The 14845-nt window shown below is 38.0% G+C and overlaps 1 protein-coding gene, 1 non-coding gene and 1 pseudogene across 2 annotated transcripts in view; all 3 read left to right on the top strand.

Annotated features, from left to right (window-relative positions):
* The first annotated feature begins 465 nt into the window (after window positions 1-465).
* On the top strand, window positions 466-538 carry trnat-cgu (transfer RNA threonine (anticodon CGU)). Its single transcript has one exon. It is a non-coding gene; the product is annotated as a tRNA-Thr (tRNA).
* Window positions 539-1771: 1233 nt separating this feature from the next.
* The window catches only part of LOC116673678 (dehydrogenase/reductase SDR family member on chromosome X), a 15880-nt gene continuing 2806 nt past the window's right edge, over window positions 1772-14845 (top strand). The window contains exons 1-9 of the mRNA XM_032505894.1: window positions 1772-2158; window positions 2593-2751; window positions 9372-9547; window positions 10464-10571; window positions 11054-11122; window positions 11816-11917; window positions 12007-12214; window positions 12899-13106; window positions 14780-14839. Of these exons, the coding sequence (XP_032361785.1) occupies window positions 9448-9547; window positions 10464-10571; window positions 11054-11122; window positions 11816-11917; window positions 12007-12214; window positions 12899-13106; window positions 14780-14839 (855 nt within the window). The 5' untranslated portion in view covers window positions 1772-2158; window positions 2593-2751; window positions 9372-9447. The remainder of the gene's footprint in view (window positions 2159-2592; window positions 2752-9371; window positions 9548-10463; window positions 10572-11053; window positions 11123-11815; window positions 11918-12006; window positions 12215-12898; window positions 13107-14779; window positions 14840-14845) is intronic.
* Window positions 2700-6361, top strand: LOC116673679 (zinc finger protein 572-like; annotated as a pseudogene).

Genomic DNA, 14845 nt, shown 5'->3' with positions numbered 1-14845 from the left:
GGTTCAAATCCCAGCAGCACCTTGTTGTTGGGTTCCTGTTGCATGTTTGCCCAATCCCCATCATTCAATATTAGTAAAACGATAACATAAAGTGTGGTTTACTCGGGTGTACGCCACATTAATGAGGATTTAAGATGTTACATGAAAAGACATCAGCAGAGACTAGAGTACACACCTAGTAACCAGAGAAAACTCATCTCAAAGCCTGTTGCACATTGTTCCGAGGAAACATGACATTCAACCACACCAAACTCCGATTGAACGTCCCCCTGTATATCGCTGGTTCAAAGATGAAAGTTAAAGGTGCCCCGTTGAGTTGTCTTGGTAACAAACTGACGTTATGCTTGAATTTCTCACTAAAATTGTAAAACAGGTTTAACGAATGTGTTCAATCTATTTCCCTTCACAAAAAGCACTAGCTTCACTAGCTTATTGTATTCGTATAACAAGTCTGAGTCAGGAGGAGGCGCTGTAGCTTAGTGGTTAAAGCACCTGTCTCGTAAACAGGAGATCCTGCGTTCAAATCCCAGCAGTACCTGATTGCAGTTGTTAGCTATACGTTGTGAAGATTAACCCTTTCCCATTCGCTATACTCACCGCATGTCTTTTCATATCTCCTTTTAAACCATATTATAAAATAACTCCTAGATTTCTGACAGTAGTGCTGGAGGCCAGGGCAATAATATACAATTTACACTATTTAAACCAAACCATCCAGTCTTTTGCTTGCGTTATTTTTGATATCTACTGTATATATTTCTGTGTTATAGGTTGTCCTGTTTAATTTTTCTATTGCTTGTTTCATTTTTGTAGTTTACTTGCATTGTTTTTGAAATGATATGACTGAAATTGCTTTTTTTATTATATGCAATGTATATCTTCTCCTGTGCGATTAAACTAAAACAAACTAAAACTAGGCCTCTTGCAGCTCATCTGTTCGTTCCTCTGATATTAACTATTAGTCCAAAATTATTCATAATTTCTGTTTTTTTTTAACTCAAATATTAGGTACAATTCTACATAAAGTAGGTTTATTGACCATGAATTTCAAAAAGTAGTGTAAAACTAGTGGTAATAAGGTGGTGTTACTGAAAACTAAAAAAAAAAGTCTGAAAAAGGGACAAAAATGTCAAATTTTTAAACCCGGGAGGACAACACAAGGGTTAAACATGTCTGTCTGAATGTCTATTATTTGACGTGTTAAAGTGTCAGTGGCTGCTTTTTATTAAAACCAGCAGCTGTAGTTCCACCAGCCTGCCACTGAGTGTCGCTGTCTGACCGCTCTGCAATGGGGCGTTCAGGGGCACTGCTGTAGGAGAGACGAGAAAAAACAGTTACAAAACCCACTACAAACACATAGTACTTTAAATTATGTGTACACTTATGTGCTTTATATGTATTTCTGTGATAAAAAAGACCCGACTGGCTCACGTTTATTTACGCAGAAATAGCCTGTTCTGTCTTTCAGAAAAAGCAGATTCAACAAATTCAGGAATGAGTTTGAACACAACTCGACAAATATGACTCCAAATAGCAATCCAGTTTGACTATTATAGTCTATTAAGGTATCGGCATCGACTTTGATTTAGTATTTCAGCTTCATCAGTTATTCACACATTCAGGTGGGACAAAGAAGGAACAAAAAAAGCTTTCAGGGAGACCATTTGGAATGAAGTGAGGTAGATGTACATCCTTACTCCTTACTACAAGCTTGAAGAAAATGCCGTTAGTTGAAAGCGGAACGAAAAACGCCCACGCCTTCGCTGTCGGAACCTAATCACTGTGACACCCAGCGGAAGTAAACAACACAAGCGCGCTTAGCGTTAGCTGCATGCTAGTGTTGAGTTAGCTTGAAGAGACTGTATTTTAGTCGGAGTGCAGATAATTCTTTCAGCTGTAATTAAGCAACGACGTCTTCAGTTGGGTATTTGAGAGAGTTTATCAACGAGTGACTAACTGTTGCTGCTGAAGTAGTATTCAAAGTCAAAAAATAAAATAAAATAATTTAAAAAGCTATCGTCGAGTACGAGGACGAGATCCGTCGTCAGTGCAGACTGTTGGATATTGTTTGAAAACCCGAAAAAAGTTACACAGGATAGGTGTGAATGCACTTTATTAATTTAAATATGGAAAAAACTGCAGATGTCTGGCTTTCCAGGTTAGTGGAGCATATCTTTTAAAACCAGCATGAAAATACGTAGTAATTAAATTGTGGGTTTCAGAAAATATCACGATTTGATTCCGATTTTTAGGCTCACGATTCAATTCTTAATTAAAAATCCGATTAACATTATGTAAATTTACTTTCCCTATGTATGCATGAATGGGTGTATATGTATTTAAATGTAGTTTCTATGAAACTACGTTGTCTTTGTGCACCTGCTATTCTCACACGAAGTTACACAATTGTTACATTCAAGCACTTTCACCTGTTATGATTAGGTTCTAAGAAATAAGCACCAATTATGAAAAAAAAAAATCTTTTGAATTTCCTTGTTTTTTCACAAAAAACGAAAATGGTCATATAGTCACAAATGTAATCTCACAGGGGTAAACCTTTTTGTAAGTTGCGTGTGTTTTTCTTAAATGCAGGCTGGAGATAACTCGAGGAGCACATCGCCTCAGACGGAGGTTTGATTTTACGTCCATAAAGCATTCGGCAGTTTGAAGAGAAAACGTCCGGGTAGTCACTTTAAAACATGGACTCGGTCTACACGGACTACACATACTCACACTGTTTCAACCATAAAGGTAAGCTGATGATTGCTTTTTAGATATTAAGAATATGGTAGTCTTTTTGCCATTGGACATGTACAACAAAATTGGATGCCGTCCTTTCAGTGTAAAACATCAACAAAAGTGCAAAGGAGGCAGGGGTTAAAGTGGGCTGCAACTTTCCGGAACTGCGTTCTGCAGACCCTCCAGAAAAACGTGATTATGCGATCGCATAATTCAATGCATAATCAGACAAAGTCCGCACTTTTAAGCTGGGGCCGCATTTTTTTTCAAATATGCCACACTTTCACCGCATAAATTGCCGATTTCCGCGCAAAATAATACGGGTCTTGCTTGATTTCATAATCCCCGCATTTTGCAAAAAAATGACATATATCTTAGCAGAAAGATGAAAAATGTTGCGTTTACTTCACACAAGAGCAGCCATTTTCCTCTTTTGCCATGGGAATGTTATGAAGACGACAAAACAAACACACTCTCTTTTTCATCGAACCCCAGTTTTTGAAAATAGTTTTTGAAATAAAATTTTACTTCATAATCTATTAAAAAATATTGTCTTTATCTCAATTTTAAACAATTGCGATAACGTACAGTACAGGCCAGAAGTTTGGACACACCTTCTCATTCAATGCATTTTCTTTATTTTCATGACAATTTACATTGTACTATATGTTTAGGGAATGCTGTAGTAGAACACAATTAAATATGGAAGTGTTGTTTGTCATAAGGTAAACATTAATAGCCAGAATAATTTTCCAAATTGAGTCAGGAATACATGTTTATCACAGGAAACAGGTAAGGCCATTGATTTTCAGGTAGAAAAAATGTAACTTTTCTTCTTGTAAAAATTTGAAATGGGTCAATTTGACCCGAATACCATACAAGGGTTAAGGAAATGTGTCGCATAATCAAGTATTTGTGCCCGCAACAATCACAAAAAAACTCCCGGAAAGACTGGATCTGGCACCTTTCATTAACAAGTAAATGATTCTAATTGGCAGTTTCATACATCAGTGTTCCCTGTTCTTTTAAAAATAATACCAAATATCCATTCCAGTGTTTCTCCTGTTCACTCTCAGCAGCTCAACATCGTAAGTCCACAAACAGGCCAACTGTCTGGTGACAGTCGAGTACCGTTCTATTAAAGCTTAACAGGTGAATATCACGTTGCCGGTAGTCTACCGGTTACAAACAGGCTCAGTAGCAAACATCACGGTAACAAACTGCAGATCCGGGGTTTATAGCTGATCTATGTAGATAGAGTGTGTTTGGTGGAAACAGATCGGTGGTGCTGTTTTGCCCTCCTTTATCTCAGTGACGTTAGCTGCATGTGATTGTAGCCCCGGTGTGGTTTTTATCTGGAATGACTGCCTCGGGCTCAGTGTGCAGCCTAAACTAAGTTAACCTGACGCTCAACTAATTTAATCAATATAATAACCGTAAAGGACAGTTTATGTGTAGTCCATCTATTACTGTGTTAGTCATACAATCATTTATTTGTACAGCATGTAATTCAGCCCTAGCCAAAACGCAATCGAGCAAAGCCTTGTCCTCTGTGATCTGGGCCCAGTTTTTCAAAACATGGAATCTGGATCAAATTGATCCAGATTCAGAAATCCCATGTTTTTCTCTCCAGAATCACCTGATCCATTTTACATTTATGCCAGTTTTTTAAAGGAACACTGTTTACAGAGCCTTAAATAAACAGGTAGGCAAAATACCGGTGGCCACAAATTTTATATATATATATATACACATATATATTAGATGTGACATGCTTCATATATGTTATAAATATATAGAAATGTATAGATCATCAGTAACCATCAATTTTGTGATGAAAAAAACCCTCTAATTTTATTTGGTTCCAAAAATAACAACTGAATCCACCCTTCTGATGGGATCAGGATAATCCGTTTTTTTTTTTATCAAATTGATCCCAAACCGAGTTCTGCACTATTTTACTTTAAATAAGGATATTTATACTTTTTCCCAACAGTATGTATCTAGTATCTATATATTTATATTTCTCCGTTTTTTTTGAAGTTATACATGTATATTTATATGTATCACTCTACACGCTCTGCACACCCATGTAAGCATTTAAGCATTTAGTTATTTTAATTCATGTAACTAATATCTTGACTTTTCCACAGTGTTTTTAATTGTTTCTGTGCTTTATTTCTTTTTAAGCTGTGAACTTTACACGTAATTTTGTGCTACAGTGTACTGTGGTATGACAATAAAGACATCTTGAATCTTGAAAAACCTAAAAGGGCAAGTTTGATCCAGATCAGAATCAGAATCAGAAATCAGAATCAGAATCAGAATTAGAAATACTTTATTGATCGCTGAAGGGAAACTCTGTGTTGCAGTTGCAAAAATAGTAGAAATATAAATAAAGAAATATAAGGAGTGTGGATATTTACATAGTTAAAGGAATATTATGATACAGGATTTACATAATTAACATAATTAAGGTGTTGCAATGGTGAAAAGTAATAATAATAATAACAATAATAATAATAACAAAAATAATAATAATAGTAGCAGTTGAAATAGCAATAATAATAACAATAATAGTAGCACTTGAAATCAAATATAAAATCAGATTACATGTCTTAGTTTGTAATCCCTCTTTTGCTTTTGAAAAACTAATTTCCAAGATTTTATCCAATCCGCTATCCAAAATCACACTGGACTGGAGGAGGCTGATATCACCAAGTTCCCATTCACTCCTGTCCCTGTGAAGAGTGAAGATGACAAAGAGAAACCTAATTTCTCACAGCTTCATCAAAGACACACTGAACAGATGAAAACAGAAGCAGATATAGAGGACTGTGGAAGACCAGAACCAGCCATGAACTCAGATCCAGATACACATTTACAACCAGATACTGATGACGAGACTGGAGACTCTTCTGAACCTGAGACTGATGACAATGCTGATTGGAAGAAGACCAGAGAACCTCCGTCAGGTTTAAACTCTCTGAATAGTGATGAAGTCCCTGTCAGTGATTTCAAATGTAGAACTGGTGAGAAAGAGAGTTGGAAAATATTTGGCACCAGTGGACATCTGAAGAGACATTTGAGATCTCAAATAGGAGAAAAACGATTTAGCTGCTCAGTCTGTAAGAAAGCTTTTAAACATAGTGGAAATCTTAGTACACACATGAGAATCCACACAGGAGAGAAAACATTTAGCTGCTCAGTCTGTAGGAAAGCTTTTTTACTAAGTGGAAATTTACAGAAGCATGTGAGAATCCACACGGGAGTGAGACCGTTTAGCTGCTCCGTCTGTAAGAAAGCTTTTATACAAAGTGGGGATTTACATACACACATGAGAATCCACACAGGAGAGAAACCGTTTAGCCGCTCCGTGTGTAAGAAAGCCTTTAAAGTAAGTGGAAATTAAAAGGCACCCACGAGAATCCACACTGGAGAGAAACGGTTTAGCTGCTCAGTCTGTAAGAAAACTTTTAAACAGAATGTAAATTTACAAAAACACGTGAAAATCCGCACAGGAGTGTAGGGGAGGAAGGAGAGCAGAGAACCTTAGTCAGGTTTAAACCATTTCAAAATGAATGAATTCTCTAAAAGTGATAAGGGCTGGCTGGACAGAAGGAGTGGCTGAGAACGATGACGTTGAGGTTTGGTAACCTTTGGAGAGTTCGTAATGGCGACGGAGAAGGTGCGGTCTGTTGTGGCAACGCTGCAGAATATCCAGAGGTTAAAGCCCAAGCAGGAACAGTCTTTGCTGAGTCTTGTTGGTGGCCGTGATGTTGTGGCCCTCCTCCCCACAGGGTTTGGGAAACGTTTGATTTTCCAACTCACTCTGTTAGTGGTGAAGGAGTTGGCTAAAGCTAACGCTAGCAATGCTAAGGCGGCATTAAGACCAAAGCGTAGCGATTGGTTATGGCAGATCCAGAGGATACAAGGAAGTTAACAGACTCTCTGGACTAATGAAATGTACCAAAGTCTGGTAGGACCTGGCTACTGGACCAGAGTCTGGTAGGGCCGGGCTGATGTACCAGAGTCTGGTAGCACCGGGCTGATGGACCAGAGTCTGGTAGGACCGGGCTACTGGACCAGAGTCTGGTAGGACCATGCTAATGAACCAGAGTCTGGTAGGACCGGGCTACTGGACCAGAGTCTGGTTGGACCAGGCTAATGGACCAGAGTCTGGTAGGACCAGGCTCCAGCTACACTGCATTGCTGGCTAAAATGCGTGAGAAGAAGTTGAAGTAGTGAGAATAATTAAAGTAAGTATGAATTTTAATGGAATGTTGAATAAGACCAATTATTTATGAAACAAAAAGGGAATTTTTGAACACTACACTGAATTGCTGGCTTAAATGTGTAAGAAGAACTCCAAATGTGAGAAAAATGTGGACCATTTTAAGGTTTGAAGTAGGGTTGTTCCAAAAGATTATTTGTAAAATGATTTATCTAGCGATTAATTAAATTTTTGAGTAATGGAACGCGTTATTTTTCAATAGCCGATTATTTTGTCATTGCTCAATTATTAACAATTTACACAAAACAAATATCAACTAAGGTTTAAATCTATATTTATTAAAATTGTTTAACACTGCACTGTTCAAATAAAATGAATTTGTAGTGCAACCTGAAGCCATATGTAAAGTAGATTAGCAATCCAACAACAAAATAAAGTCACTTTCAGGAGGAATACAAAAATAAAAATTCAAAGTGCAAATGAGTAGCCTGTATTTCCTTTTTTTAACAGTAGTAGGTAAAATAATGAATAAGCTCTTGTTCAACATCAAAGCTCTTCTCCCTTTAATCTGACAATTAAAAAAGTGCAATTTTAGCAACAAATGAACTTGGATGTATAAATTAAATCCAACAATAAAACAAATTAACATTTTAAGTCCCTTTCAGGAGGAATACACAAATAAAATACTTAAAAATAAAGAAACAAAAATAAATTCTCTTTCCTTTCTAAGGGAATTATGGGTCCGAGCCCGATTTAAACCCAACAATTTTTTAATAAGGGGGCCGTTACTAACGTTATAAAGGACTTGTGAGAAACAATCTGGGCTGGTTGCGCAGTTACAGACCACCACATTGTTGGTATTAAGAGCCAAAAATTGTATCCAATCTAAAGTACTGTTACTTCATAATAATATGACTCAAGTAAAAGTAAAAAGTAGTCATCCAAATAATTACTTGAGTAAAAAAGTGCTTAGGGAAAAAACTACTCAAGCATTTAATTGGACAAAAATACAAAATAATCATCTTTAGGCAAATTATGGTTCATCCAATCAATAAAATGAATTAGTTAATTACAAAATAGCTTACATAAAGAGACTTATTACATATCCAAATTTGATAGGAAAAGACAAACATTTGCCTGTCCACAGCGTTTGTTTTGGTAGACACAGAAGACACCACATAATGTAGCTTCTGTTTGGCACTTTTACTAAGGTAACCATGCTTTCAATATGAGGCCGGGGGTAATGATTCCGCCATTTTTGTTTTGCTACGACTGTAAAGCTAACCCGTCCCGCCGCTGAGATTGAATATGGTCATGTGACGAGACTGCACAACCACGTTTGATTTTTGACGTTTTGACTTTCTTAAGGTCAGCTCAAGTTTCTGAGTTTGTGTGTGTTTCCCTGTTTTGATCTTGTCGACGTTTTCTGGTCGCAGTGTGTTGTTGGCAGGATGTGTACGGTTGGAAATGTTAACTGCCTCATTGTGAATGTGAAAGCTTTCTTTCACAGAGCGTGACACATCACAGACATGTCGCCGGGTCACATTTCAACTCGGGATTTGTAAAATTGTTTATATATGGTCCCAAAATGTCAAACCCACCCTGAATGCACAAAGTGGCGCACTCTATCACACCATGACAAATTATTCATCCAGACGCGCTGCCACAAATCAAACAACCAAAGAAACACTCCAAAGTGAGATCATCTTTCTCTCGCAGCCGTTACTAATCCCACTTTTATGAATACTGAGAAACAGACTTTGTATATTCATCTCCCACATATGCGGGCAAAACTTGTTTCTGTGTACCCATTTTAGAGCTGCAAAGATGAATCATTTAGTTGTAAACTGTTAAATTAATCAGCAACTATTTTGATAGTTGGTTAATCTTGAGTCATTGTTCATGAAAAAAGTAAAACTTCTCTGATTGTAGCTTTTAAATTGTCAATACTTTCTAGTTTCTTCTCTCCTCTGTGACCGTAAACCGAATATCTTTGAGTTGTGGACAAAGAGAGACATTTGTGGACGTCATGTTTGGCATTTGGGAAAAACCGATTGACATTTTTCAACAAGTTCTGACAATTTTATAGACATGTTAAATTGTCCATTACATTTCTTTTTTTTTTTAATCGAGAAAATCTTAATTTTAGGGGCTGTGCAGATTTTCATGTGTGATTACTGAGAAATTGCAGCACAAGAGGGCCGTCCCTCAGCTGGGGAAGTCCCATGCTGATATAAATTAGTTCTGTCAGTCTTCGTCTTAAAGTGGAGTTTCCCAAAGAAATTCCCATTTCTCCAGGTCTACATAATTCGTTTCAGCCTACTATAAAATACAACTCATTCACACATGCAACCATAGATGTTTCTAATTTGCACCATCTTCGGGCATACTGTGACAGACTTTCCTCGGAGCCGGACTCATTACCGTGACCCCCAGCCGGACTGTGAAGCTGCTCGGGCGGAGACAACCGAAGGATGTGGCTGCTGTCGGTGCTGGTGCCTCTCCTCAAGCTGCATTTCTGCGGAATCAAAGTTCTTCTCTATCAGACCTTCAACAGATCTTTTACGCTCCCAGGTCAGCTCCCAGTCTAAGTTGTTATATCGTATGAATGTCTTTTTCTGTGTCGCTTATCTCAGATGATAACGAATCATTAGTTAAGGATACCATTTATGAAGCGTTGGCATATCATACAGTAACTAATCCTTAGTGCTTAAGACCTTTCTGTTCTGACATAGTCCACATACTGGATGTTCTGGAAATGAGGACTGTATAATGTAATAATACTGCATCACAACTAAAGGAGTTACTTTATGGAACAGCTGCAGTGAAGAGATGAAATCATCTATAACAATGAGCAATTTCAAGAGATTATTTAAAATTAATATATTAAAGGGATACAAAAAGGACTTAAAGTGATGGTATTGTAGAAAGACTGTATGGTTTCTTGGCATTTATATGCTGGTATGTCTATATACTAATATATTTATATACCGATATGTCTACATACTAGCATGTAGCATACTAAGTCTAGTATGGCTGTGGTATTTAATCTGCTATAGATAGATGGTATAGAAAGTAGAAGTAAGGGAAGAAAAGAAAAAAAAAAGGTTTAAATGTGTTTGTGTATGTATGCATCTGTGTCTATGATGAGTAAATAATAATGTGTAAATAACTGAAGCATAAGATTTACCAAAGGATGAAAGTAGAGAAAGGGGGTCGGACTTGATAAGTTGTTTATCAACTTCTTCCTTCTCCTTTTGAACATGGAACATTTTTGTTCTGTTTGAATGACTTTCAATTTTGGAAGACTGTGCTAATAAGTACATGACCTTGTTTATCTGTCATTTTAATTATATATGTATGCAGGAATGCATGTATATAAATCTTTTATTTTAATGTTGTTTTTTTGTTTTTTTTGTTCAAATAAACTATTAAACTTAAAGTTAAACTTAAATGTTCTGATGTGGTCCCCCCCTCTTTCCTCCCAAAGTCTTGCCCAAGCAGAGTGGAAGAGTTGCCATTGTGACCGGGGGTACCAGAGGAATTGGCTTTGAGACTGCGAAACATCTGGCAAGGCTTGGCATGCATGTTGTCATAGGTAGGCTCCTGCCCAATCACACGCCTTCAACCAGGCGATATGAGATCGCACAACAGGAGATTGGTGTCAGACGCATTCTCACTTCCCGCAGATTTTAGTTTTGTACTAATTTTGGTTTACATCCTGAAAATATAGACGGAAAAGAGCTGGACTGAAACAGCATTAGCATCAGCATTAGCGTTACAGCTGTATGTCTTACAGGTATATCTGGCAACCCGGTTGATACCAACACACAAGCCAAAACACAAAAAGACATTCTGTTGTGGAACGTAAATTTCAAAAGGAGAAAATACTGGCATTAGCATTGTTGTCAGAATTGAGTATTTCCGCTTAGCATGTTTTCTTATTATCTTATGAAGCATTGGCGTCATTTTTGGATTTATCGCAGTAGACGTACTGTATTTCAAACTGTAAACGTAGTGTAGATGTAGGATTGGGTGAATATCTGTTGGACATAAGCTTCTGATCTCCATCACTTCCAGCTGGAAACGAGAGGGAAGAAGGCGCCGCGGCCATCCGGAGGATTCAGGAAGAAGACTGCGAGGGGAAAGGTAAACCATCTCCCGGTCCTTTCGGCCAAAACCACAGTCTGGTTCAAAATGGGAAGTGACCGAGCAGTATTTAATCTTGAACTTGTACATAAATAATAAATGGCAAATTGATAGTTAAACTTCAGCTAATAGTTATTTTACTGTCAGCAAAACAATTACATGATTACATTATTTAAAAAAAAAAAAAACATTGCGCAGGGAGATTAGAAGCCACACCTTGAGGCTTTTGAAGATAAAACCGTTCTAAATAACACTATTTACTCTGAAAAGCAGAGAAAATGAACAATAATTGATGATTTATTGCCCGTTCCTCCGGGGTAAAAGTACTTTAAGGTATATTCCAAAAAGTGAGGAAAAGGTAGCACCGCTTAGGGTCCCAAGTTAAAAAGGACAAATACTAATTTCAAGTTTAAGAAGGCTCTCATTGCAATAAATCAGCGCTGAAATATCATGAAGGCTTTGTGCAAGTAAAATGACATTATGTGTCCTCCTCAACTTGAGATGTGCTACCTTTTCATCACTTTTTGGAACATTGAGGGTGCACATTTTGGAACATTTTGGAACAGGGGTGGGTAAAGATTCTTAGATGCATCGCAATTCTCTCTAGAACTAACTCATCATATTCTATTCATGTACATGGAGGACTCTGTCAGAGCTCTGAGATTCTGTGCTAACCTGGCTTTCTGTTCCCAGTTGAGTTTGCCTTCTTGGACCTGACCTCTCTGAAATCAGTGCGACAGTTTGCTCAGACTTTCCAAAACCGAGGGCTCCCCCTCCACGTCCTGGTTAACAATGGTACGCTGCACACACACACACGCATCAAATGCACCGTTCCGACTGACGCACTTCGTAGTCCAAAAACCGTGTGTCCTTCTCTGGTGTAGCTGGAACCATGGCGCTTCCTGAGAGACGGACGCAGGACGGCTTTGAGTTCCACTTCGCGCTCAACTACCTGGGCCACTTCCTGTTGACCAACCTGCTGCTGGACACGCTGAAGAGGTCAGGACGGCAGGGCGGCTGCTCCAGGGTGGTTAACATGTCCTCGGCTACGCACTACGCGGGAGTGGTGCACATGGACGACTTAAACAGGAGGTGAGAAATTATCGGCCAATATTAGGCATTTCCCAATCTATCGATATCGGCATCTATAATTATTGGCCATTACAATTTTTTTTTTCAAATATTCATTCATCAGAATCGTAAATGATTTTATCATCTTCTTTTATCTTAATGCATTGCTGTGGGTGTAATATCAATAAATATGACATTATTATGTGGATTATGGGCATAAGTAAATGTCATGAGGGCAAAAGTGTCTGGATTTTTTTGGAGAAAATGTAAGTATTTTGTCAACTGTATGAGTTATAATGTTTATTTCTTCACAGTGTGACTCCCAAGACATATGAGAAGGGTTTTAGAGAGTAAAATGTCTCTGTCTGTAATATCAATACATATCTGTCAGATTTATGTTCCGTTTTATGTATTTGTCTTTAAGGTCCTACAACCTTTTTTAACATTCAAGTGACCTCACTGCAGCACAGATATTCTAATAGCTCAGTTTGTCCTGAAAAAATGATGTTCATATCTTGACTGTAGACGACAGGGTTGATGTTTTACAAGATTTTTTAGACAATTTACAATTAACCTTGACCTTAGCAACCTTAACTATAATAACCTTGGTATGGACACCTCAAAATAAATCTCCACAGGGGATTGCAGGGGAACAAACTTTAAAATCAGAAGACGGATTGAGTATTTGTGCCTGTCGCTCTCCAGGAACAGCTACAGTTCCCTTGGTGCCTACGCCCAGAGCAAACTGGCCCTGGTCCTCTTCACCTACTACCTGCAGGAGCAGCTGAGGGCCGGCGGCTCCCCGGTGACCGTCAGCGCCGTGGACCCCGGCATGGTGAACACGCCGCTGTACGACAACCTATGGAGCATCGCGCAGGCCCTGAAGAAACCCGTGGCCAAAATCCTGTTCAGGGTAAGACTTTCTCTCTCTCTCTCATCTAGATCTACAGTATCTATCAATCCAAGCGAGGAGGACATCAGTATCTTTTTGTACATAGAAGACTAAAACATTTTTTTTAGGACTTCATGTGCAAGAAAGTTAGGCTGTTATGGCTGTTATTGTGATTAGAGCCCAACCGATAAAGTATTTGTAACCGTATTGGCCTACAAATATTTGGTTAATTAAAAATCTGATATTCCGATAAATCCAATATGCATTTAAGAAAAAAACGAAAACAGAAACGCGTTACAAAACATAAACAGCTTCCCCTATCATTAGTTAGTTGTAGTTATTTATGAATTCTCACTTAAATAATATGATAATAATTTGATATATTGTCACAACAGAACAGAGAAACATCAAAATACATTTATTATTAATACATTTATTTCTATAAGTTCTGATGGATAAATTGTATAAAAATACAAACTTAAGATATGAAGGTCAAAATCCTTTGAACAAAACCACAATAACAAAAAAGATAATCAGTGTTGCCAACAGGGACGTTGTAGAGCGTCCTCTGGTGGACATATTCTAAATGATTCTGATGAATGACTATTTGAATTAAAAAAGATTTTATCGGCCATAATAAATGCCAATGCCAATAGTTTGGGAAAAGGCTAATATTGGCCCGCCGATGTATCGTTCGGGCTCTAATTGTGATAAATATTCAAGAAGTCAAATGGCAAAAAAAATAAAATCTGTGGAAAATAAAAACTTTAAGTAAAGGCCTCTGAGAAAGTCAAAGTCTTTACTGGTGGAATATACCAAAGACTCATAATTATGTCAACCAGCATTCATTCATTCTATATTTATGTTACAAAATGTTGCTTCAAAAGTTGACTTTTTCCTGGGGTTTTCAAATGGAAACGCCCACTCAGCGTCAGCAAACAGCACTGACGCAGGTCCCCATAGTACGGAGGCCCGGAGGTGACATGGAGGGGAAAAAAACACGTACTGGGGACAACCATTTTTGCTATATCTTGACGTAGTTTTGCGATATCTCCAGTTTTATTTGCGATATTTCAAGTTTCATTTTGCGAGATCTCAACTTTGTTTTGCAAGATGTTGAGCTTTAATTGCAATTTTTCAAATCCAACAAAAAAAAGGCTAACCTAGCTAGCTAGTAGCGCGTTAGCCAGCAGTACCACTAATAAAACTAGCGCAATTGCAAAAAAAACTGGACATATTGCAAAAGGGTTTGTCCAAAGTCGATTTATTTTTTTTCTTTTATTTTTTTCACATCACCTCCGGGCTCCGTACCATAGTAACCCTAATCATTTAGGTTTTGAATAATGCTAAGTGGTTGGGGTTGGTGAATAATGCTAAGGGTTGGACATAACTGCCAAGAAGGTCAAAGGTCACACAATCTACACACAATCTAAATTTGAAGCCATAGACCAAAAGGATGTGAGAGTGAGAAACCAGTAATGTGCTACACTTTAAGACAAAAAAGACCTTAAGTTGTAAAGCAGTGGGCCCGGGTTCGACTCCGACCTGCGGCCCTTTGCTGCATGTCATTCCTCCCTCTCTCTCCCCTTTCATGTCTTCTGCTGTCCTATCAAAATAAAGGCTAAAATGCCCCCCAAAAAATATCTTTAAAAAACAATTAAAAAGAAACAACTCCTTTGGTCTTTCCTTCTCAGACTCCGGCCCAGGGAGCGTCCATATCCGTCTATGCTGCAGCTGCCTCTGAGATGGAGGGGGTGGGG

The sequence above is a fragment of the Etheostoma spectabile genome, chromosome 24 (assembly GCF_008692095.1).
Source record: "Etheostoma spectabile isolate EspeVRDwgs_2016 chromosome 24, UIUC_Espe_1.0, whole genome shotgun sequence".
NCBI classification, from domain to species: Eukaryota; Metazoa; Chordata; class Actinopteri; order Perciformes; family Percidae; genus Etheostoma; species Etheostoma spectabile.
This window is presented reverse-complemented; position numbering and strand designations above follow the sequence as displayed.